The 27,356-nt window shown below is 50.1% G+C and overlaps 1 protein-coding gene across 2 annotated transcripts in view; it reads right to left on the bottom strand.

The window, feature by feature from the left end:
- Positions 1–26,088, bottom strand: part of OSGEP (O-sialoglycoprotein endopeptidase) — a 44,123-nt gene extending 18,035 nt beyond the window's left edge. The window contains exons 1-7 of one of the 2 annotated variants that reach the window (XM_085523918.1): positions 25,944–26,088; positions 25,514–25,633; positions 20,718–20,893; positions 16,471–16,566; positions 15,355–15,404; positions 11,575–11,653; positions 432–497 (exon numbers count right to left, since the gene is read on the bottom strand). In XM_085523918.1, the coding sequence (XP_085380044.1) occupies positions 432–497; positions 11,575–11,653; positions 15,355–15,404; positions 16,471–16,566; positions 20,718–20,893; positions 25,514–25,633; positions 25,944–26,058 (702 nt within the window). In that variant the 5' untranslated portion in view covers positions 26,059–26,088. The remainder of the gene's footprint in view (positions 1–431; positions 498–11,574; positions 11,654–15,354; positions 15,405–16,470; positions 16,567–20,717; positions 20,894–25,513; positions 25,634–25,943) is intronic. The other variant, XM_085523919.1, reaches the window with a different exon arrangement.
- Between the last annotated feature and the right edge of the window lie 1,268 nt (positions 26,089–27,356).

Raw genomic sequence — 27,356 nt, 5'->3', positions numbered from 1 at the left:
CTATACTGACCCCATAACCCCATAACGACCCTATATGACCCCATAACCCCATAACCCCATATTGCCCCCATAAGGCCCCATACCCCCACAGACCCTATAAGGCCCCATAGACCCCATAACCCCATAACCCCATAGTGCCCCTATAACCCCATAGACCCCATAACCCCATAACCCCATAGACCCCATAACCCCATAGACCCCATAACCCCATAACCCCATATTGCCCCTATAAGGCCCCATAACCCCATAACCCCATAGTGACCCCATAACCCCATAACCCCATAACCCCATATTGACCCCATAACCCCATAACCCCATAACCCCATATACCCCATAACCCCATAACCCCATAACCCCATAACCCCGTACTGACCCCATAACCCCATAACCCCATAACCCCATAGACCCCATAACCCCATAACCCCATATACCTGCACAGACAGACACACGTCCTCAGCTGCGGCTTCACCCGACGACAGCAGGGACGGGGCCAGCGCCTGAGGGGGATTTATAGGGTCATAGGGGATTTATGGGGTCATATAGGGGATTTATAGGGTCTATGGGGTTTATAGGGTCATAGGGGATTATGGGGTCATATAGGGGATTTATAGGGTCATAAAGGGGATTTATAGGGTCATAGGGGATTTATGGGGTCATAAAGGGGATTTATGGGGTCATAAAGGGGATTTATAGGGTCATAAAGGGGATTTATAGGGTCATAAAGGGGATTTATGGGGTCATAAAGGGGATTTATAGGGTCATAAAGGGGATTTATGGGGTCATAAAGGGGATTTATGGGGTCATAAAGGGGATTTATGGGGTCATAAAGGGGATTTATAGGGTCATAAAGGGGATTTATGGGGTCATAAAGGGGATTTATAGGGTCATAAAGGGGATTTATGGGGTCATAAAGGGGATTTATGGGGTCATAAAGGGGATTTATAGGGTCATAAAGGGGATTTATAGGGTCATAGGGGATTTATGGGGTCATAAAGGGGATTTATGGGGTCATAAAGGGGATTTATAGGGTCATAAAGGGGATTTATGGGGTCATAAAGGGGATTTATGGGGTCATAAAGGGGATTTATGGGGTCAAAAAGGGGATTTATAGGGTCATAAAGGGGATTTATAGGGTCATAAAGGGGATTTATGGGGTCATAAAGGGGATTTATAGGGTCATAAAGGGGATTTATGGGGTCATAAAGGGGATTTATGGGGTCATAAAGGGGATTTATGGGGTCATAAAGGGGATTTATAGGGTCACTATGGGATTTATGGGGTCAGATAGGGGATTTATGGGATCTATGGGGTCATATAGGGGATTTATAGGGTCTATGGGGTCATATAGGGGATTTATGGGGTTATGGGGTCATATAGGGGATTTATGGGGTCATATAGGGGATTTATGGGGTCTATGGGGTCAGATGGGATTTATTGGGTCTATGGGGTCATATAGGGGATTTATGGGGTCTATGGGGTCATATAGGGGATTTATGGGGTCTATGGGGTCATACAGGGGATTTATGGGGTCTATGGGGTCATATAGGGGATTTATGGGGTTATGGGGTCATATAGGGGATTTATAGGGTCTATGGGGTCATATAGGGGATTTATGGGGTCTATGGGGTCATATAGGGGATTTATAGGGTCTATGGGGTCATATAGGGGATTTATGGGGTTATGGGGTCATATAGGGGATTTATAGGGTCTATGGGGTCATATAGGGGATTTATGGGGTCTATGGGGTCATATAGGGGATTTATAGGGTCTATGGGGTCATATAGGGGATTTATGGGGTTATGGGGTCATATAGGGGATTTATGGGGTCATATAGGGGATTTATGGGGTCTATGGGGTCAGATGGGATTTATAGGGTTATGGGGTCATATAGGGGATTTATGGGGTCTATGGGGTCAGATTATAGGGGATTTATAGGGTCTATGGGGTCATATAGGGGATTTATGGGGTCTATGGGGTCATATAGGGGATTTATAGGGTCTATGGGGTCATATAGGGGATTTATGGGGTCTATGGGGTCATATAGGGGATTTATGGGGTCATATAGGGGATTTATGGGGTCTATGGGGTCATATAGGGGATTTATGGGGTCTATGGGGCTATGGGGTCATATAGGGGATTTATGGGGTCTATGGGGTTATGGGGTTATGGGGTTATGGGGTCTATGGGGTCACTATGGGGTCTATGGGGTCATATAGGGGATTTATAGGGTCTATGGGGTTATGGGGTCACTATGGGGTCACTATAGGGTCTATGGGGTCACTATAGGGTCTATGTAGGTCATTATGGGGTCTATGGGGTCACTATGGGGTTATGGGGTCACTATAGGGTCTATGGGGTCTCTATGGGGTCTATGGGGTCACTATGGGGTTATGGGGTTATGGGGTCTCTATGGGGCTCTATGGGGTCTCTATGGGGTCTATTGGGGTCATATAGGGGATTTATGGGGTCTATGGGGTTATGGGGTCATATAGGGGATTTATAGGGTCTATGGGGTCAGATGGGATTTATGGGGTCACTATAGGGTCTATGGGGTCTCTATGGGGTCTATGGGGTCTCTATGGGGAGAAATGAGGTCTATGGGATCTATGGGGTCTCTATGGGATCTATGGGGTCACTATAGGGTCTATGGGGTCTATGGGGTCTCTATGGGGTCTATGGGGTCTATGGGGTCACTATGGGGTCTATGGGGTCACTATGGGGTCACTATGGGGTTATGGGGTCATTATGGGGTCTATGGGGTCATATAGGGGATTTATAGGGTCATATAGGGGATTTATAGGGTCTATGGGGTCAGATGGGACTTATAGGGTCTATGGGGTCAGATGGGATTTATGGGGTCACTATAGGGTCTATGGGGTCTCTATGGGGCTCTATGGGGTCTCTATGGGGTCTATGGGGTCACTATAGGGTCTATGGGGTCACTATGGCGTCTATGAGGTCTCTATGGGGTTATGGGGTCATATAGGGGATTTATGGGGTTATGGGGTCTATGGGGTTATGGGGTCATATAGGGGATTATGGGGTCTCTATGGGATCTATGGGGTCTATGGGGTCACTATGGGGTCTATGAGGTCACTATGGGGTCTATGGGGTCTATGGGGTCTATGGGGTCACTATGGGGCTCTATGGGGTCTCTATGGGGAGAAATGGGGTCTATGGGGTCTATGGGGTCAGATAGGGGATTTATGGGGTCATATAGGGGATTTATGGGGTCAGATAGGGGAGTTATGGGGTCATATAGGGGATTTATAGGGTCAGATGGGGGATTATGGGGTCAATGGGGTCAGATGGGATTTATAGGGTCTATGGGGTCATATAGGGGATTTATAGGGTCATATAGGGGAGTTATGGGGTCATATAGGGGATTATGGGGTCAGATAGGGGAGTTATGGGGTCATATAGGGGATTTATGGGGTCATATAGGGGATTTATGGGGTCAGATAGGGGATTTATGGGGTCTATGGGGTTTATAGGGTCACTATAGGGTTATGGGGTCACTATAGGGTCTATGGGGTCTCTATGAGGCTCTATGGGGTCTCTATGGGGGGAAAGGGGGTATGGGGTCACTATGGGGTTATGGGGTCAGATTATAGGGGATTTATGGGGTCTATGGGGTTTATAGGGTCACTATGGGGTTATGGGGTCACTATGGGGTCTATGGGGTCAGATTATAGGGGATTTATGGGGTCTATGGGGTCAGATTATAGGGGATTTATGGGGTCATATAGGGGATTTATGGGGTCATATAGGGTTATGAGGTCTATGGGGTTATGAGGTCTATGGGGTTATGGGGTCATATAGGGGATTTATGGGGTCACTATGGGGTTATGGGGTCACTATGGGGTCTATGGGGTCAGATGGGATTTATGGGGTTATATAGGGGATTTATGGGGTCTATGGGGTTATGGGGTTATAGGGTCACTATGGGGTCTATGAGGTCATATAGGGGATTTATGGGGTCACTATGGGATTTATAGGGTCTATGGGGTTATGGGGTTAATGGGGTTATGGGGTCTATGGGGTCACTATGGGGTCTATGGGGTCAGATAGGGGATTTATAGGGTCTATGGGGTCACTATGGGGTTATGGGGTCAGATTATAGGGGATTTATGGGGTCATATAGGGGATTTATGGGGTCATATAGGGGATTTATAGGGTCATATAGGGGATTTATGGGGTCTATGGGGTTATGGGGTCATATAGGGGATTTATGGGGTCAGATAGGGGATTTATGGGGTTATGGGGTCATATAGGGGATTTATGGGGTCAGATAGGGGATTTATGGGGTTATGGGGTCAGATAGGGGATTTATAGGGTCACTATGGGGTTATGGGGTCTATGGGGATATGGGGTCATAGGGGATTTATGGGGTCATATAGGGGATTTATGGGGTCATATAGGGTTATGAAGTCTATGGGGTTATGGGGTCATATAGGGTTATGGGGTCACTATAGGGTCTATGGGGTCATTATGGGGTTATGGGGTCTATGGTGTTATGGGGTCATATAGGGGATTTATGGGGTCTATGGGGTTATGGGGTCATATAGGGGATTTATGGGGTCTATGGGGTTATGGGGTCACTATGGGGTCTATGGGGTCATATAGGGGAGTTATGGGGTCACTATAGGGTTATGGGGTCATATAGGGGATTTAGAGGGTCATATAGGGGATTTATGGGGTCATATAGGGGTTTTATAGGGTCATATAGGGGATTTATAGGGTCATATAGGGGATTTATGGGGTCATAAAGGGGATTTATGGGGTCACTATGGGATTTATGGGGTCATAAAGGGGATTTATGGGGTCACTATGGGATTTATGGGGTCATAAAGGGGATTTATGGGGTCATAGGGGATTTATAGGGTCATAAAGGGGATTTATGGGGTCATAAAGGGGATTTATAGGGTCATAAAGGGGATTTATGGGGTCATAAAGGGGATTTATAGGGTCATAAAGGGGATTTATAGGGTCATAAAGGGGATTTATGGGGTCATAAAGGGGATTTATAGGGTCATAAAGGGGATTTATAGGGTCATAAAGGGGATTTATGGGGTCATAAAGGGGATTTATAGGGTCATAAAGGGGATTTATAGGGTCATAAAGGGGATTTATGGGGTCATAAAGGGGATTTATGGGGTCATAAAGGGGATTTATAGGGTCATAAAGGGGATTTATGGGGTCATATAGGGGATTTATGGGGTCAGATAGGGGATTTATAGGGTCACTATGGGATTTATGGGGTCAGATAGGGGATTTATGGGGTCAGATAGGGGATTTATAGGGTCACTATGGGATTTATGGGGTCATATAGGGGATTTATGGGGTCATATAGGGGATTTATGGGGTCTATGGGGTCATATAGGGGATTTATGGGGTCTATGGGGTCATATAGGGGATTTATAGGGTCTATGGGGTCATATAGGGGATTTATGGGGTCATATAGGGGATTTATGGGGTCTATGGGGTCATATAGGGGATTTATAGGGTCTATGGGGTCATATAGGGGATTTATGGGGTCTATGGGGTCATGTAGGGGATTTATGGGGTCATAAAGGGGATTTATGGGGTCTATGGGGTCATATAGGGGATTTATGGGGTTATGGGGTCATATAGGGGATTTATGGGGTCTATGGGGTCATATAGGGGATTTATGGGGTCATATAGGGGATTTATGGGGTCATATAGGGGATTTATAGGGTCTATGGGGTCATATAGGGGATTTATGGGGTCTATGGGGTCATATAGGGGATTTATGGGGTCTATCGGGTCATATAGGGGATTTATGGGGTTATGGGGTCATATAGGGGATTTATGGTGTCTATGGGGTCATATAGGGGATTTATGGGGTTATGGGGTCATATAGGGGATTTATGGGGTCTATGGGGTCATATAGGGGATTTATGGGGTCTATGGGGTCATATAGGGGATTTATGGGGTCTATGGGGTCATATAGGGGATTTATAGGGTCTATGGGGTCATATAGGGGATTTATGGGGTCTATGGGGTCATATAGGGGATTTATGGGGTCATATAGAGGATTTATGGGGTCTATGGGGTCATATAGGGGATTTATGGGGTCTATGGGGTCATATAGGGCATTTATGGGGTCTATGGGGTCATATAGGGGATTTATGGGGTCTATGGGGCTATGGGGTCATATAGGGGATTTATGGGGTCTATGGGGTTATGGGGTTATGGGGTCTATGGGGTCACTATGGGGTCTATGGGGTCATATAGGGGATTTATAGGGTCTATGGGGTTATGGGGTTATGGGGTCACTATGGGGTCACTATAGGGTCTATGGGGTCACTATAGGGTCTATGGGGTCATTATGGGGTCTATGGGGTCACTATGGGGTTATTGGGTCACTATAGGGTCTATGGGGTCTCTATGGGGTCTATGGGGTCACTATGGGGTTATGGGGTTATGGGGTCTCTATGGGGCTCTATGGGGTCTCTATGGGGTCTATTGGGGTCATATAGGGGATTTATGGGGTCTATGGGGTTATGGGGTCATATAGGGGATTTATAGGGTCTATGGGGTCAGATGGGATTTATGGGGTCACTATAGGGTCTATGGGGTCTCTATGGGGTCTATGGGGTCTCTATGGGGAGAAATGAGGTCTATGGGATCTATGGGGTCTCTATGGGATCTATGGGGTCACTATAGGGTCTATGGGGTCTATGGGGTCTCTATGGGGTCTATGGGGTCTATGGGGTCACTATGGGGTCTATGGGGTCACTATGGGGTCACTATGGGGTTATGGGGTCATTATGGGGTCTATGGGGTCATATAGGGGATTTATAGGGTCATATAGGGGATTTATAGGGTCTATGGGGTCAGATGGGACTTATAGGGTCTATGGGGTCAGATGGGATTTATGGGGTCACTATAGGGTCTATGGGGTCTCTATGGGGCTCTATGGGGTCTCTATGGGGTCTATGGGGTCACTATAGGGTCTATGGGGTCACTATGGCGTCTATGAGGTCTCTATGGGGTTATGGGGTCATATAGGGGATTTATGGGGTTATGGGGTCTATGGGGTTATGGGGTCATATAGGGGATTATGGGGTCTCTATGGGATCTATGGGGTTTATGGGGTCACTATGGGGTCTATGAGGTCACTATGGGGTCTATGGGGTCTATGGGGTCACTATGGGGCTCTATGGGGTCTCTATGGGGAGAAATGGGGTCTATGGGGTCTATGGGGTCAGATAGGGGATTTTTGGGGTCATATAGGGGATTTATGGGGTCAGATTGGGGAGTTATGGGGTCATATAGGGGATTTATAGGGTCAGATGGGGGATTATGGGGTCAATGGGGTCAGATGGGATTTATAGGGTCTATGGGGTCATATAGGGGATTTATAGGGTCATATAGGGGAGTTATGGGGTCATATAGGGGATTATGGGGTCAGATAGGGGAGTTATGGGGTCATATAGGGGATTTATGGGGTCATATAGGGGATTTATGGGGTCAGATAGGGGATTTATGGGGTCTATGGGGTTTATAGGGTCACTATAGGGTTATGGGGTCACTATAGGGTCTATGGGGTCTCTATGAGGCTCTATGGGGTCTCTATGGGGGGAAAGGGGGTATGGGGTCACTATGGGGTTATGGGGTCAGATTATAGGGGATTTATGGGGTCTATGGGGTTTATAGGGTCACTATGGGGTTATGGGGTCACTATGGGGTCTATTGGGTCAGATTATAGGGGATTTATGGGGTCTATGGGGTCAGATTATAGGGGATTTATGGGGTCATATAGGGGATTTATGGGGTCATATAGGGTTATGAGGTCTATGGGGTTATGAGGTCTATGGGGTTATGGGGTCATATAGGGGATTTATGGGGTCACTATGGGGTTATGGGGTCACTATGGGGTCTATGGGGTCAGATGGGATTTATGGGGTTATATAGGGGATTTATGGGGTCTATGGGGTTATGGGGTTATAGGGTCACTATGGGGTCTATGAGGTCATATAGGGGATTTATGGGGTCACTATGGGATTTATAGGGTCTATGGGGTTATGGGGTTATGGGGTTAATGGGGTTATGGGGTCTATGGGGTCACTATGGGGTCTATGGGGTCAGATAGGGGATTTATAGGGTCTATGGGGTCACTATGGGGTTATGGGGTCAGATTATAGGGGATTTATGGGGTCATATAGGGGATTTATAGGGTCATATAGGGGATTTATGGGGTCTATGGGGTTATGGGGTCATATAGGGGATTTATGGGGTCATATAGGGGATTTATGGGGTTATGGGGTCATATAGGGGATTTATGGGGTCAGATAGGGGATTTATGGGGTTATGGGGTCAGATAGGGGATTTATAGGGTCACTATGGGGTTATGGGGTCTATGGGGATATGGGGTCATAGGGGATTTATGGGGTCATATAGGGGATTTATGGGGTCATATAGGGTTATGAAGTCTATGGGGTTATGGGGTCATATAGGGTTATGGGGTCACTATAGGGTCTATGGGGTCATTATGGGGTTATGGGGTCTATGGTGTTATGGGGTCATATAGGGGATTTATGGGGTCTATGGGGTTATGGGGTCATATAGGGGATTTATGGGGTCTATGGGGTTATGGGGTCACTATGGGGTCTATGGGGTCATATAGGGGAGTTATGGGGTCACTATAGGGTTATGGGGTCATATAGGGGATTTATAGGGTCATATAGGGGATTTATGGGGTCATATAGGGGATTTATAGGGTCATATAGGGGATTTATGGGGTCATATAGGGGATTTATGGGGTCATATAGGGGATTTATAGGGTCATATAGGGGATTTATAGGGTCATATAGGGGATTTATGGGGTCATATAGGGGATTATGGGGTCTATGGGGTCAGATGGGATTTATAGGGTCTATGGGGTCATATAGGGGATTTATGGGGTCATATAGGGGATTTTTGGGGTTATGGGGTCACTATGGGGTCTATGGGGTCACTATAGGGTCTATGGGGTCTATGGGGTCTCTATGGGGTTATGGGGTCACTATGGGGTCACTATGGGGTCTATGGTGTCTCTATGGGGTCTATGGGGTCTATGGGGGCTATGGGGTTATGGGGTCTATGGGGTCACTATAGGGTCTATGGGGTCACTATAGGGTCTATGGGGTCATTATGGGGTCACTAGGGGGTTATGGGGTCACTAGAGGGTCTATGGGGTCTCTATGGGGTCTATGGGGTCACTATGGGGTTATGGGGTTATGGGGTCTCTATGGGGCTCTATGGGGTCTATGGGGTCTCTATGGGATCTATGGAGTCTATGGGGTCAGTATGGGGTTATGGGGTCACTATGGGGTCACTATGGGGTCTATGGGGTCTATGGGGTCACTATGGGGCTCTATGGGGTCTCTATGGGGAGAAATGGGGTCTATGGGGTTATGGGGTCATATAGGGGATTTATGGGGTCATATAGGGGATTATGGGGTCATATAGGGGATTTATAGGGTCTATGGGGCTATGGGGTCTCTATGGGGCTCTATGGGGTCACTATGGGATTTATGGGGTCATATAGGGGATTTATGGGGTCACTATGGGGTTATGGGGTCAGATTATAGGGGATTTATGGGGTCATATAGGGGATTTATAGGGTCATATAGGGGATTTATGGGGTCATATAGGTGATTTATGGGGTCATATAGGGGATTTATAGGGTCATATAGGGGATTATGGGGTCAGATAGGGGATTTATGGGGTCTATGGGGTCAGATTATAGGGGATTTATGGGGTCTATGGGGTCAGATAGGGGATTTATGGGGTCACTATAGGGGATTTATGGGGTTATGGGGTCATATAGGGGATTTATGGGGTCACTATGGGGTTATGGGGTTATGGGGTTATGGGGTCATATAGGGGATTTATGGGGTCTATGGGGTTATGGGGTCTATGGAGTTATGGGTTCTATGGGGTCTATGGGGTCAATGGGGTTATGGGGTCTATGGGGTCATATAGGTGATTTATGGGGTCACTATGGGATTATGGGGTCTATGGGGTTATGGGGTCATATAGGGGATTTATGGGGTTATGGGGTCACTATGGGGTCTATGGGGTCAGATAGGGGATTTATGGGGTCATATAGGGGATTTATAGGGTCATATGGGATTTATGGGGTCATATAGGGGAGTTATAGGGTCTATGGGGTTATGGGGTCATATAGGGGATTTATGGGGGTCTATGGGGTCTATGGGGTTTATAGGGTCACTATAGGGTTATGGGGTCTCTATGGGGTCTCTATGGGGTCTATGGGATCACTATGGGCTCTATGGGGTCTCTATGGGGAGAAATGGGGTTATGGGGTCACTATGGGGTCTATGGGGTCATATAGGGGATTTATGGGGTCACTATGGGGTTATGGGGTCATTATGGGGGCTATGGGGTTATGGGGTCAATGGGGTTTATGGGGTCTATGGGGTTATTGGGTGACTATGGGGTCTATGGGGTCATATAGGGGATTTATGGGGTCTATGGGGTTATGGGGTCATATAGGGGATTTATGGGGTCTATGGGGTCATATAGGGGATTTATAGGGTCTATGGGGTTATGGGGTCCTATGGGGTCCTATGGGTTCCTACGGGATCATGGGGTCCTATGGGGTCTCTATGGGGTCCTATGGGATCATGGGGTCCCTATGGGGTCTCTATGGGGTCCTATGGGTTCCTATGGGATCATGGGGTCCTATGGGGTCACTGTGGTCCCTATGGGGTCATGGGGTCCCTACGGGGTCCTATGGGGTCCTATGGGGTCATGGGGTCCCTAAGGGGTCATGGGGTTCCTATGGGGTCTCTATGGGGTCCTATGGGGCCATGTGGTCCCTATGGGGTCTCTATGTGGTCCTATGGGTTCCTATGGGATCATGTGTTCCCTACGGGGTCCTATGGGTTCCTATGGGATCATGGGGTCCCTACGGGGTCCTATGGGGTCCTATGGGGTCATGGGGTCCCTATGGGGTCTGGGGGTCCCTATTGGGTCTCTATGGGGTCCTATGGGGTTCCTATGGGGTCCCTATGGGGTCCTATGGAGTCCTATGGGGCCCCTATGGGGTCCTATGGGGTCAGGGGGTTCCTATGGGATCATGTGGTCCCTATGGGGTCCTATGGGGTCATGGGGTCCCTATTGGGTCCTATGGGGCCATGTGGTCCCTACGGGGTCCTATGGGGTCCTATGGGGTCTGGGGATCCCTATGGGGTCTGGGGGATCCTATGGGGTCACTGTGGTCCCTATGGGGTCCTATGGGGTCCTATGGGGCCATGTGGTCCCTATGGGGTCCTATGGGGTCCTATGGGGCCCCTATGGGGTCCTATGGGGTCAGGGGGTTCCTATGGGATCATGGGGTCCCTATGGGGTCCCTATGGGGTCCTATGGAGCCATGTGGTCCCTATGGGGTCCTATGGGGTCAATGAGATCTTTATGGGGTCCTATGGGTTCCTATGGGATCATGGGGTCCCTATGGGGTCTCTATGGGGTCCTATGGGTTGCAATGAGATCATGGGGTCCCTATGGGGTCCCGTGGGCTCTTAAAGGGGCAGCGCTGACCTCGATGTGTGAGAGCAGCCCCGAGAAGGACACGTCCATCCCCTTCACCACGTACGGCAGCTCCAGGAGCCGGGTGCCCCTAAAACAACACGCCATGACACGCCAATGTCATGTGAGAACACGCCATAACCCACAACAACACGCCAACAATACGGAATAACACGCTAATGACATGTGATGACATCCCAATGACACGCAATAACATGACAATGACACGCAATAGCATGTCAATGATACACGATAACATGCCAATGACATGTGATAACATGCCAATGACATGCAATAACATGCCAATAACATGCAGTAACATGCCAATGACACGCAATTACATGCAAATGACATGCAATAACATGCCAATTACACACAATAACATGCCAATAACACATAGTAACATGCCAATAACACATAGTAACATGCCAATGACACGCAGTAACATGCCAATGACACGCGATAACATGCCAATAACACACAGTAACATGCCAATGGCATGCGATAACATGCCAATGACACACAATAACATGACAATGACACACAATAACACGTCAATGATACACGATAACATGCCAATTACACTCAATAACATGCCAATGACATGTGATGACATCCCAATGACACACAATAACATGACAATGACACGCAATAACACATCAATGATACACGATAACATGCTAATTACACACGATAACATGCCAATTACACACAATAACATGCCAATGACATGTGATAACATCCCAATGACACACAATGACATGACAATGACACGCAGTAGCATGACAATGATACACAATAACATGCCAATTACACTCAATAACATGCCAATGGCACGCTATAACATGCCAATGACACACAATAGCATGACAATGACACGCAATAGCATGCCAATGATACACAATAGCATGACAATGACACGCAATAACATGCAAGTGACACGCTATAACATGCCAATGACATGCAATAACATGACAATGACACACAATAACACGTCAGTGATACACAATAACATGCTAATTACACACGATAACATGCCAATGACATGTGATAGCATGCTGTGACATGTGATAACACGCCAATGACACATGATAAGCCAATGACACACGATAACATGCCAGTGACATGCAATAACATGCCAATAACACGTGACACATCAATTACATGCAATAACATGCCAACTGAATGTGATTACATGCCAATGACATGTGATAGCACACCAAGGACACATGATAACATGCCATGACATATGATAACATGCCAACAACATGCGATAAAATGCCGACACATGTTGACACATAAATTACATGTGATTACATGCCAATGACATGTGATAACACGCCAATGACACACTATAACATGCCAACGACATGCGTTAACATGCTGACTTGTGATAACACGCCAATAACATGTAACATACCAATGACACGTGATAACACGCCAGTGACATGATAAGACAAGACACACGATAACACACCTATTACACTTGATAACATGCCAGTGTTGCAATAACACGCCAACGACATATGATAAGACAATGACACGTGATAACACGCCAATGACACATGATATCATGCCAACAACATGTGATAATATGACTCGCAATAACATGGCAATGACACGTGATAACATGGCAATGACATGCAATAACACGCCAATGACACACAGTAACATGCCAATGACACACGATAACATGCCAATGACACACAGTAACATGCCAATGACACACGAAAACATGCCAATGACACGTGATAACATGCCAATGACACACAATAACATGCCAATGACACGCGATAACATGCCAATGACACGCGATAACATGCCAATGACATGCAATAACATGCCATTGACACGCAGTAACATGCCAATGACACGCGATAACATGCCAATGACATGCAATAACATGCAAATGACACACAATAACATGCCAATGACACGCAATAACATGCCATTGATACGCAGTAACATGCCAATGACACACAGTAACATGCCAATGACATGCAGTAACATGCCAATGTCACACGATAACATGCCAATAACACGTGATAACATGCCGATGACACGCAATAACATGGCAATAACACACAGTAACATGTCAATAACAAACGATAACACGCCAAGAACACACAGTAACATGCCAATGACACACGATAACATGCCAATGACACGCGATAACATGCCAATGACACACAATAACATGCAAATGACACACAATAACATACCAATGACACGCAATAACATGCAAATGACACACAATAACATGCCAATGAGACGCGATGACATGCCAATGACACACAGTAACATGGCAATAACACACTATCACATGACAATGTCACACGATAACATGCCAATGACATGCGATAACATGCCAATGACATGCAGTAACATGCCAATGACATGAAATAACATGCCAATGACATACAGTAAAATGCCAATGACACCGTAACATGCCAATGACACGCGATAACGTGCCAATAACACACAGTAACATGCCAATGACATGCGATAACATGCCAGTGACATGTGATAACACAACAGCATGTGATAATACACCAATGACATGCAATAGCACGCCAACAACATGCAATAACAATCGAGGGACATGTGATAACACGCCAAGAACATGCAATAACATGCCAACGACACATGATAACATTTCAATGACATGACAACACACCAACACTTGATAACATGCCACAAACACGTGATAACACACCAAAGACACGTTATAACACACCAATGACACACGATAACATGCCAATGACACACTATAACACGCCAGTGACTCGGTGACACGCCAAAAACATGAGATAACACAACAACAACATGCAATAACATGCCAACGACATGTGATAACATGACAAAAACACGTGATAACATGCCGATGACAAATAACATGCCAATGACACGAGATAACACAACACATGATAATACACCAATGACATGCAATAGCACGCCAACAACATGTAATAACATGCCATCGACATGTGATAACACGCCAACATCATGTGATAACATGCCAATGATACGTGATGACACGCCAACAACATGCAATAACACGCCAACAACACATGATAACACGCCAATCACATGACAACACACCAACACTTGATAACATGCCACGAACACGCGATAACACACCAAAGTCACATTATAACACACCAATGACACACGATATCATGTCAACGACACACAATAACATGCCAATGACACACAATAACACGCCAGTGACTCGGTGACACCCCAAAAACATGAGGTAACACACCAACGACATAACATACAATGACAGGTAATAACATGACAAAAACACGTGATAACATGCCGATGACAAACAATAACACGCCTATGACACGTGATAACACAACACATGATAATACACCAATGACATGCAATAGCACGCCAACAACATGCAATAACATGCCAACAACATGTGATAAACTGCAAACAACATGCACTCACATGCAAAGACACGTGATAACATGCCAACACCATGCAATAACACGCCAATGACATGTGATAACACGCCAACATCATGAAATAACATGCCAACGACACGTGATGACACACCAACAACATGCAATAACATGCCAACGACACGTGATAACACACCAACAACATGCAATAACACGCCAACGACATGTGATAACACGCCAATCACATGACAATACACCAACACTTGATAACACACCACGAACACGCGATAACATGCCAAAGACACGTTATAACACACCAATGACACACGATAACATGTTAATGACACGCTATAACACGCGTGACGTGCCGTGTTCCCACCTCTTGGCCATCTGCTCCACGTTGTAGCCGGGACTGGGATCATTGGAGATCTGTGGGGAGAACACGCGTGTCAGAGATCACATAGAAACATATAGAGACCCATAGGGACCCATAGGGACCCATAGAGAACCATAGAGACCCATAGAGACACATAGGGACCTATAGGGACCCATAGAGACCCATACAGACCCATAGAGACACATAGGGACACACAGAGACCCTTAGGGACCCATAGCAACCCATAGGGACCCATAGAGACACATACAGACCCATAGAGACCCCATAGAGCCCCATAGACACCCCATAGAGCCCTGTAGACACCCCGTAGAGCCCCATAGTGCCCCGTAGAGCCCCATAGACACCACATAGAGGCCCATAGAGCCCCATAGAGCCCCATAGACCCCATAGACACCACATAGTGCCCCATAGACACCCCATAGACACCCCATAGAGCCCCATAGACATCCCATAGACACCCCATAGAGCCCCATAGACACCCCATAGACACCCCATAGCGCCCCGTAGACACCCCGTAGAGCCCCATAGACACCCCATAGAGCCCCATAGACACCCCATAGACACCCTATAGAGCCCCATAGAGCCCCACAGACACCCCATAAACACCCCATAGAGCCTCATAGAGCCCCATAGAGTCCCATAGACACCCCATAGAGCCCCATAGAAACCCCATATCCCCCCATAGAGCCCCATAGACACCCCATAGAGCCCCATAGACACTCCATATCCCCCCATAGACACCCAATAGAGCCCCATAGACCCCATAGAGCCCCATAGACACCCCATAGACACCCCATAGACCCCATAGACACCCCATATCCCCCCATAGAGCCCCATAGACACCCCATATCCCCCCATAGACACCCCACAGACACCCCATAGACCCCATAGACACCCCATATCCCCCAATAGACACCCCATAGAGCCCCATAGACACCCCATAGACACCCCATAGACCCCATAGACACCCCATAGAGCCCCATATGTCCCCATATAGCCCCACAGACACCCCATAGACCCCATAGAGCCCCATATCCCCCCATAGACACCCCATAGAGCCCCATAGACACCCCATATCACCCCATAGACCCCATAGACCTTTAGGAGCCGTGCCACTCTATCCAGGCAGTTCCCCACGGCCACGTCCAACGTCTCCCCAAAGATCCGGTACCGGCGGCGAGAAAAGGCAATAACCTGAATGGAACACGCGTGTTATCACGTGTTAAAGTATGTTATCACATGTTATCGTATGTGATCACATGTCGGTGTCATGTATTGCATTATGGGTGTGATGTAGGAGCTTTACTGGGCTCCTATGGCTGACATAGCGTGTTATGGGGTGATTTTGGTCACGTATGTTATCGCATGTTATTGTATGTTATCACATGTTATCGTATGTGATCACATGTCGGTGTCATGTGTTGCCTTCTGGGTGTGATTAAGGGGCTTTACTGGGCTCCTATGGCTGCCAGAGCATGTTATGGGGTGGTTTTGGTCACGTATGTTATCACATGTTATTGTATGTTATCACGTGTTATCGTATGTTATCACGTGTTATCGTATGTGATCACGTGTTGGTGTCATATGTTGCCTGCTGGGTGTGATTAAGGGGCTGTACTGGGCTCCTATGGCTGCCAGAGCATGTTATGGGGTGGTTTTGGTCACGTATGTTATCACATGTTATTGTATGTTATCACGTGTTATCGTATGTGATCACATGTCGGTGTCATGTGTTGCATTATGGGTGTGATGTAGGAGCTTTACTGGGCTCCTATGGCTGCCGTAGCGTGTTATGGGGTGATTTTGGTCACGTATGTTATCACATGTTATTGTATGTTATCATATGTGATCACATGTCGGTGTCATGTGTTGCTTTATGGGTGTGATTAAGGGGCTTTACTGGGCTCCTATGGCTGCCATAGCGTGTTATGGGGTGATATAGCACCTGGTCATGTATGTTATCACATGTTGTTGTATGTTATCACATGTTATCGCATGTGATCACGTGTTGGTGTCATATGTTGCCTGCTGGGTGAGATCACAGGGCTCTGGTGGGCTCCTATAGCTGCCATAGCATGTTATGGGGTGGTTCTGGTCATGTATGTTATCACATGTTATTGTATGTTATCACATGTTATCGTATGTGATCACATGTCGGTATCATGTGTTGCTTTATGGGTGTGATTAAGGGGCTTTACTGGGCTCTTATGGCTGCCATAGCATGTTATGGGGTGGTTTTGGTCACGTATGTTATCATATGTTATTGTATGTTATCACGTGTTATTGTATGTGATCACATGTCGGTGTCATGTGTTGCTTTATGGGTGTGATTAAGGAGCTTTACTGGGCTCCTATAGCTGCCATAGCATGTTATGGGGTGGTTTTGGTCACATATGTTATCACGTGTTATTGTATGTTATCACATGTTATCGTATGTGATCACGTGTCGGTGTCATGTGTTGCCTTCTGGGTGTGATTAAGGGGCTTTACTGGGCTCCTATGGCTGCCATAGCGTGTTATGGGGTGATATTATAGCACCTGGTCATGTATGTTATCACATGTTGTTGCATGTTATCACATGTTATCGTATGTGATCACGTGTTGGTGTCATATGTTGCCTTCTGGGTGAGATCACAGGGCTCTGGTGAGCTCCTATAGCTGCCATAGGATGTTATGAGGTGGTTTTGGTCACGTATGTTATCGCATGTTATTGTATGTTATCACATGTTATCGTATGTGATCACGTGTCGGTGTCATGTGTTGCCTTCTGGGTGTGATTAAGGGGCTTTACTGGGCTCCTATGGCTGCCATAGCGTGTTATGGGGTGATATTATAGCACCTGGTCATGTATGTTATCACATGTTGTTGCATGTTATCACATGTTATCGTATGTGATCACGTGTTGGTGTCATATGTTGCCTTCTGGGTGAGATCACAGGGCTCTGGTGAGCTCCTATAGCTGCCATAGGATGTTATGAGGTGGTTTTGGTCACGTATGTTATCGCATGTTATTGTATGTTATCACATGTTATCGTATGTGATCACGTGTCGGTGTCATGTGTTGCCTTCTGGGTGTGATTAAGGGGCTTTACTGGGCTCCTATGGCTGCCATAGCATGTTATGGGGTGGTTTTGGTCACGTATGTTTTCACATGTTATTGTATGTTATCACGTGTTATCGTATGTGATCACGTGTTGGTGTCATATGTTGCCTGCTGGGTGAGATCACAGGGCTCTGGTGAGCTCCTATGGCTGCCATAGCATGTTATGAAGTGGTTTTGGTCACGTATGTTATCACATGTTATTGTATGTTATCATATCCCATATACCCCATAGCCCCCCATAGCCCGCCATAGAGACCCCATATCCCCCCCATATCCCCCCATATCCCCCCATAGAGACCCCATATCCCTCCATTACCCCCCATAGAGACCCCATATCCCCCCCAATATCCCCCCCATATCCCCCCATTACCCCCCATATCCCCCCATAGAGACCCCATAGCCCCCCATAGAGACGCCATAGCCCCCCATAGCCCCCCATAGAGACCCCATATCCCCCCATAGCCACCCATATCCCCCCATAGAGACCCCATATACCCCATATCCCCCCATAGAGACCCCATATCCCCTCCATATCCCCCCATATCCCCCTATAGAGACCCCATATCCCCCCATATCCCCCTATTACCCCCAATATCCCCCCATAGAGACCCCATATCCCCCATTACCCCCCCATATCCCCTCATTACCACCCATATCCCCCCATAGAGACCCCATATACCCCATAGACCCCCATAGCCCCCCATAGAGACCCCATAGAGACCCACAGTGACCCCATAGAGACCCACAGTGCCCCATAGAGACCCCACAGAGCCCCATAGAGACCCCACATCCCCCCCATAGAGACCCCATATCCCCCCAAATCCCCCCACAGTGCGCCATAGAGATCCCATAGAGCCCCATAGAGACCCCACTGTCCCCCATAGAGCCCCATAGAGACCCCACTGTCCCCCATAGAGCCCCATAGACACCCCATAGAACCCCTTAGAGCCCCATAGAGCCCCACAGAGACCCCATAGAGCCCCATATCCCCCCAATAGCCTCCCCATATCCCCCCATAGAGACCCCATATCCCCCCATAGAAACCCCATATCCCCCCCATAGCCCCCCATAGCCCCCCCATATCCCCCTATTACCCCCCATTACCCCCCCTAGCCCACCCTAGCCCCCCATAGCCCCCCAAAGAGACCCCATAGAGCTCCAAATTCCCCCATAGAGACCCCATATCCCCCCATAGACCCCCATTACCCCCCATATCCACCCACAGAGACCCCATATCCCCCCATATCCCCCCATACCTGCGTGTTCCCCCCACTGACGTAGAGCACCAGGGGGTCCCGGGCTGCCCCCAACATCCTCCCCATCTCGATTACCCCCATATCCCCCCATAGAGACCCCATAGAGACCCCATATCCCCCCCATAGCCCCCCACAGTGACCCCATAGAAACCCACAGTGCCCCATAGAGACCCCATATCCCCCCATTACCCCCCATATCCCCCCATAGAGACCCCATAGCCCCCCCATAGCCCTCCATATCCCCCCCATAGAGATCCCATATCCCCCCAAATCCCCCCATAGCCCCCCATAGAGACCCCATATCCCCCCATAGAGACCCCATATCCCGCCATATCCCCCTATTACCCCCCATATCCCCCCATAGAGACCCCATAGAGACCCCATATCCCCCCATAGAGACCCCATAGAGACCCCATAGCCCCCCCATAGCCCCCCATATCTCCCCCACAGAGACCCCATATCCCCCCATATCCCCCTATTACCCCCCATATCCCCCCATAGAGACCCCATAGCCCCCCATATCCCCCCCATAGAGATCCCATATCCCCCCAAATCCCCCCACAGTGCCCCATAGAGACCCCATAGAGCCCCATAGAGACCACATATCCCCCCATATCCCCCCATAGAGACCCCATATCCCCCCATATCCCCCCATTACCCCCCATATAGACCCCATATCCCCCATTACCCCCCCTTTAACCCCCATATCCCCCCATTACCACCCATATCCCCCCCATAGAGACCCCTTATCCCCCCCATAGAGACCCCATAGTCCCCATAGAGACCCCATATCCCCCCATAGAGACCTCGTATCCCCCCATAGCCCCCCATTACCCCCCATAGAGACCCCATATACCCCCATAGCCCCCCATAGAGACCCCATATACCCCATAGACCCCCATTACCCCCCATATCCTCCCATAGAGACCCCATATCCCCCCATATCCCCCCATAGAGACCCCATATCCCCCCATTACCCCCCATACCTGCGTGTTCCCCCCACTGACGTAGAGCACCAGGGGGTCCCGGGCTGCCCCCAACATCCTCCCCATCTCGATGTGCCCCACACAGTGATTGACGGCCACCAACGGGCAGCCCCACAACTGGGACAGCGTCCGCGCCACCGCCGCCACCACCGCCAATGGGGCGCCCATCCCCGGCCCTATAAGTGGGGGGTGAACAATATGGGGTCTATGGGGGATCCATAGGGCTCTATGGGGCTCTATGGGGTCTCTATGAGGCTCTATGGGGACCTATGGGGGGCTATGGGGCTCTATGGGGACCTATTGGGGTCTATGGGGCCCTATGGGGGCTATAAGGTCTATGGGGTCTCTATGGGGGTTTATGGGGCTCTATGGGGTCTCTATGGGGCACTATGGGGGACTAGGGGGGCCTATAGGGTCTCTATGGGGTTTTATGAGGACATATAGGGGTCTATGGGGTCTCTATGGGGCTCTATGGGGTATTTAGGGCGTCTATGGGGCCCTATGGGGGCTATGAGATCTATGGGGTCTCTATGGGGGTTTATGGGGCTCTATGGGGACCTATGGGGTATCTATGGGGCTCTATGGACCTCTATGGGGCTCTAAGGGGTCTGTATGTGGCTCTATGGGGGACTATGGGTCTCTATGGGGTCTCTATGGGGCTTTATGAGGATTTATTGGGGTCTATAGGGTCTGTATGGAGCTTTATGGGGGTCTATGGGGTCTCTATGGGGCTTTATGGGGACCTATGGGGGACTATGGGGTCCCTATGGGGCTCTAAGGGGTCTCTATGGGGTCTCTATGGGTTCTATGGGGGTTTATGGGGCTCTATGGGGCTCTATGGGACAGCGTCCGCGCCACCGCCGCCACCACCGCCAATGGGGCGCCCATCCCCGGCCCTATAAGTGGGGGGAGATGTTATGGCGTCTCTATGGGGCTCTATGGGGTTTATGGGGGTCTATGGGGTCCCTATGGGGCTCTATGGGGCTCTATGGGGATTTATTGGGTCTATGTGGTCCCTATGGGGGTATATCAAGTCTCTATGGAGCCCTATGAGACACTAGGGGGACCTATGGGGTCTCTATGGGGCTTTATGGGGGACTATAGGGCTCTATGGGGTCTCTACGGAGCTCTATGGGGCCCTATGGGTCTCTATGGGGCAGTGTCGGTCTCTAAGGGGTCTCTGTGGGGGACTACGGGGACCTATTGGGGTCTATGGGGTCCCTATGTGGCCTTATGGGGCTCCACTGGGATCTGTGGGGGTCTATGGGGTCTATGGGGTCTCTATTGGACTCTATGGGGGTCTATGGGGTGTCTGTGGGGCTCTATGAAGCTTTATGGGGATTATTGGGTCTATGGGGTCTATATGGGGCTCTATGGGGGCCTATGGGGTCTCTATAGGGCTTTATGGGGACATATAGGGGTCTATGGGGTCCCTATGGGGCTCTATGGGGCCCTATGGGGTCTCTATGGGGCTCTATGGGGTCTATGGAGTCTCTATGGGTCTCTATGGGGCTCTGTGGGGGACTATGGGGCTCTAGGGGTCTCTATAGGGGTTTATGGGGATCTATGGGGCTCTAAGGGGTCTCTATGGGGTCTCTATGGGGTGTTATGGGGCTCTATGGGACAGCGTCCGCGCCACCGCCGCCACCACCGCCAATGGGGCGCCCATCCCCGGCCCTATAAGTGGGGGATGAACAATATGGGGTCTCTATGGGGCTCTATGGGGACCTATGGGGATCTAAGGGGGGCTATGGGGTCTCTATGGGGGACTATGGGGCTTTATGGGGTCTATGGGGCTCTATGGGGGCTATGAGGTCTATGGGGTCTCTATGGGGTGGGGGGTATATGGGGTCACTATGGGGTCTCTATGGGGCTCTAAGGGGTCCCTATGGGGCCCTATGGGGTCTCTATGGGGCTCTATGGGGTGTCTATGGGGCTCTATGGGGTCTCTATGGGGCACTATGGGGGACTAGGGGGGCCTGTGGGGTCTCTATGGGGCTTTATGGGGACCTATGAGGGTCTATGGGGACCCTATGGGGCTCTATGGGGCTCTATGGGACAGCGTCCGCGCCACCGCCGCCACCACCGCCAATGGGGCGCCCATCCCTGGCCCTATAAGAGAGGGGGAGACTTAATGGGGTCTCTATGGGGCTCTATGGGGCTCTATGGGGTCTCTATGGGGTCTCTATGGGGGTCTATGGGGTGTCTATGGAGCTCCATTGGGATCTGTGGGGGTCAAAGGGGGGCTATGGGGGTCTATGGGGTCTCTATGGGGCTTTATGGGGGCTCTATGGGGGACTATGGGTCTCTATGGGGCTCTATGGGGACCTATGGAGGTCTATGGGGTCTCTATGGGGTCTCTATGGGGCTTTATGAGGATTTATTGGGGTCTATGGGGTCTGTATGGGGCTTTATGGGGACCTATGGGGCTCTATGGGGTCTCTATGGGTTCTATGGGGCTCTATGGGGCCCTATGGGACAGCGTCCACGCCACCGCCGCCACCACCGCCAATGGGGCGCCCATCCCCGGCCCTATAAGTGGGGGGAGACTTAATGGGGTCTCTATGGGGCTCTATGGGGCTCTATGGGGTCTCTATGGGGTCTCTATGGGGGTCTATGGGGTGTCTATGGGGCTCTATGGGGTCCATATGGGGCTCTATGGGGTCTCTATGGGGATCTATGGGGTCCCTATGGGTCTCTAAGGGGTCTCTATGGGGCTCTGTGGGGGCCTAGGGGTCTCTATGGGGCTTTATGGGGACCTATGGGGGTCTATGGGGCCCTATGGGGGCTATGAGGTCTATGGAGTCTCTATGGGGCACTATGGGGGACTAGGGGGGCCTGTGGGGTCTCTATGGGGCTTTATGGGGACCTATGAGGGTCTATGGGGTCCCTATGGGGCTCTATGGGGTCTCTATGGGAGACAGTAGGGACCTATGGCGTCTCTATGGGGGTTTATGGGGCTCTATGGGGTCTCTATGGGGCTCTATGGGACAGCGTCTGCACCACCGCCACCAATGGGGCGCCCATCCCCGGCCCTATAAGTGGGGGGGAGACTTAATGTGGTTTATGGGGGATCCATAGGGCTCTATGGGGCTCTAAGGGGTCTCAATGGGGTCTCTATGGGGGACTATGGGGTTTTATGGGGGACTAGGGGGCTCTATGGGGCTTTATGGAGACCTATTAGGGTCTACGGGGTCCCTATGGGGCTCTATGGGGTCTTTATGGGGTCTATGGGGCTCTATGGGGGCTATGAGGTCTATGGAGTCTCTATGGGGCTCTATGGGGTTTATGGGGGTCTATGGGGTCCCTATGGGGACCTATGGGGTCTCTATGGGGGTCTATGGGGTCTCTATGGGGTGTCTATGGGTCTCTATGGGGCTTTATGGGGATTTATTGGGTCTATGGGATCTCTATGGGGGCCTATGGGGTCTCTATGGGGCTTTATGGGGACATATAGGGGGCTATGCAGTCCCTATGGGGCTCTATGGGGGGCTATGGGGCACTATGAACGTCTAAAGGGTTCCTATGGGTCTCTATTGGTCTCTATGGGGGCTCTATGGGGCTCTATGGGGCTCCATTGGGATCTGTGGGGGTCTATGGGGTCACTATGCAGATTTATGGGGACCTATGGGGTTCTATGGGGTGTCTATGGGGCACTATGGGTCTCTATGGGGGACTATGGGGCCCTATGGGTCTCTATGGGGCACTGTGGGTCTCTAAGGGGTCCCTATGGGGCTCTATGGGGCTCCATTGGGATCTGTGGGGGTCTATGGGGTCACTATGCAGATTTATGGGGACCTATGGGGTTCTATGGGGTGTCTATGGGGTCCCTATGGGGTCTCTATGGGGCTCTATGGGGCCCTATGGGTCTCTATGGGGCAGTGTTGGTCTCTAAGGGGTCTCTGTGGGTAACTATGGGGACCTATTGGGGTCTATGGGGTCCCTATGTGGCCTTATGGGGCTCCACTGGGATCTATGGGGGTCTATGGGGTCTCTATGGGGTCTCTATGGGGTCTCTATGGGTCGCTATGGGTCCCAATGTATCTCAATGGGGTTCCTATGGGTCCCTATGTGTCTCTATGGGTCCCTATGGGTCCCAATGGCTCTCTATGGGGTCTCTATGGGTCGCTATGGGTCCCAATGTATCTCAATGGGGTTCCTATGGGTCCCTATATGTCCCTATGGGTCTCTATGGGTCCCTATGGGTCTCTATGGGTCTTTATGGGTCTCTATGGGTCTCTATGTGTCCCTATGGGTCCCTATGGGTCCCTATGGGTCTCTATGGGTCCCTATGTGTCTCTATGTGTCTCTGTGGGTCTCTATGTGTCCCTATGTGTCCCTATGGGTCTCTATGGGTCTCTATGGGTCCCAATGGCTCTCTATAGGGTCCCTATGGGTCTCTATGTGTCCCTATGTGTCTCTATGTGTCTCTATGGGTCCCTATGGGTCTCTATGTCCCCCTATGTGTCTCTATGGGTCTCTATGGGTCCCTATGTGTCCCTATGGGTCCCTATGGGCCTCTATGGGTCCCTATGTGTCTCTATGGGTCTCTATGGTCCCAATGTATCTCAATGGGGTTCCTATGGGTCCCTATGGGTCCCAATGTATCTCAGTGCGGTCCCTATGTGTCCCTATGTGTCCCTATGTGTCTCTATGGGTCTCTATGGGTCTCTATGGGTCCCAATGTATCTCAATGGGGTCCCTATGGGTCCCTATGTGTCTCTATGTGTCCCTATGTGTCCCTATGGGTCTCTATGGGTCTCTATGGGTCCCTATGGGTCTCTATGTGTCCCCACCTTTAGTGAAGGCGACCCCATCGATGTCCTTCGGTCCCATCCCTGCATCCCTCAGCGCGTCCTCGATCAGCCCCAAGATGGCGGCGCGGTGATGGCGGCTCACTGGGCCGGGAGCGAAACCTGAACCCGGAAGTAAACGGTCACGTGACAGGAAGTGACCCCCGAAGAAACAGGAAGTGGGGGAAGTCGCCATTAACAGAAAGTGGAAACAGGGAAGGAGGGGCCTCCATCAACCAGAACCGGAAGTGCGGGGTGGGGTGGTCCCCCACCAACCGGAAGCGGAAGTAGAATGGGGGTGGGGACGCTCTCCATCAACCAAAAGCGGAAGTGGGGCTCAAAATCAACCGGAAGAGGAAGTAGGAAAGGAGATGTGAGGGTCTTCGATCAACCGGAAGCGGAAGTGAAAAGGGAACTTCCGGTGCGTCCTTACCGTGTCCCGGCGGTGTCACGTAGGTCGCCCTGCGGTTGCTGAGCACTTCCCCGTCCCGAACGATCCCGGCTCCCACTTTATTGGCCGAACCCTCCAGGCCCAACACGGTCGGCATGGCGGACGGCTTCTTTAAGGCCCTATTTCCGGTTCCGGTGGGAGGGACTTCCGCTTTTAGCCCCTCCCATCCACATCCGGGTAGTAAAGCAATGAGCTGAACCCGTCTAGTCGACTTTACGGGTTCACTTCCGTTTCCGGTGGGAAGAACTTCCGGTTTTAGCCCCTCCTACCAACATCCGGGTTCTAAAGGAACGAGCTGAGGCCTCCTAGTCGGCTCTAAGACCCCATTTCCGGTTCCGGTGGTAAGGACTTCCGCTTTTAGCCCCTCCTACCAACATCCGGGTTCTAAAGCAATCAGCTGCGGGAGTCTAGGAGGATTTAAGGGCTCATTTCCGGTTCCGGTGGGTGGGACTTCCGCTTTTAGCCCCCCCTACCCACATCCGGGTTAGAAACCAACGAGCTACGGGCATCTGGGAGGATTTACAGGCTCACTTCCGGTTCCGGTGGGAGGGACTTCCGCTTTTAGCCCCTCCCACTCACGTCCGGGTTCTAAAGCAATGAGCGGAGGCCTCCAAGTCGACTGTGTGGTCTCATTTCCGGTTCCGGTGGGAGGGACTTCCGCCTTTAGCCCCTCCTACCAACATCCGGGTTCTAAAGCAATGAGCTGAACCCGTCTAGTCGACTTTGCAGGCTCATTTCCGGTTCCGGTGGGTGGGACTTCCGCTTTCAGCCCCTCCCACCCACATCCGGGTTGGAACCAATGAGTTGCGTTTGTTTCTAGGGGAGACTTCCGGTAGCTTCACGAGCCACTTCCGGTTTTCCGCAGCGCCAATGACGTTGCGTGACTTCCGCTTTGCCGCAGCCCCACTTCCGGTTGTGCTCGCACTCACTTCCGCTCTGCCGCAGCCCGACTTCCGGTTGTGCTCGCACTCACTTCCGCTCTGCCGCAGCCCCACTTCCGGTCCGCCAATGTGATGGCTTCTGGCTCTCATCGCGGCCACTTCCGGTACCCGTCATTAACACGTGACACTGTGCGACTTCCGGTGTTCTTAAGACCTTTATTTCCGGTTCCGGTTTTCGGAGCGAACAACACAAGGGCACAGACCGGTCCGAGCTCTGCTCCGCTTCCGGTGTTTCCATGCTCTCCTACTTCCGGTATCGCCGTTACTTTCCGGTTGTGAGTCCAACTTCCGGTTTCTTTCTGCTCCCTTCACTTCCGGTAACCAGCTTTCGGGTTTCGGGAACCACTTCCGCTCAGCTCATACGTCACTTCCGTTATCCGAGTGTCTTCATGCCCTACTTCCGGTTCTTTTCCGCCTTTTGCGGACAACTTCCGGTCAGCCTATACCTCACTTC

The sequence above is a fragment of the Coturnix japonica genome, chromosome 25, assembly GCF_054131305.1.
Source record: "Coturnix japonica strain WE chromosome 25, WE-NBRP24, whole genome shotgun sequence".
Taxonomy (NCBI): Eukaryota; Metazoa; Chordata; class Aves; order Galliformes; family Phasianidae; genus Coturnix; species Coturnix japonica.
This window is presented reverse-complemented; position numbering and strand designations above follow the sequence as displayed.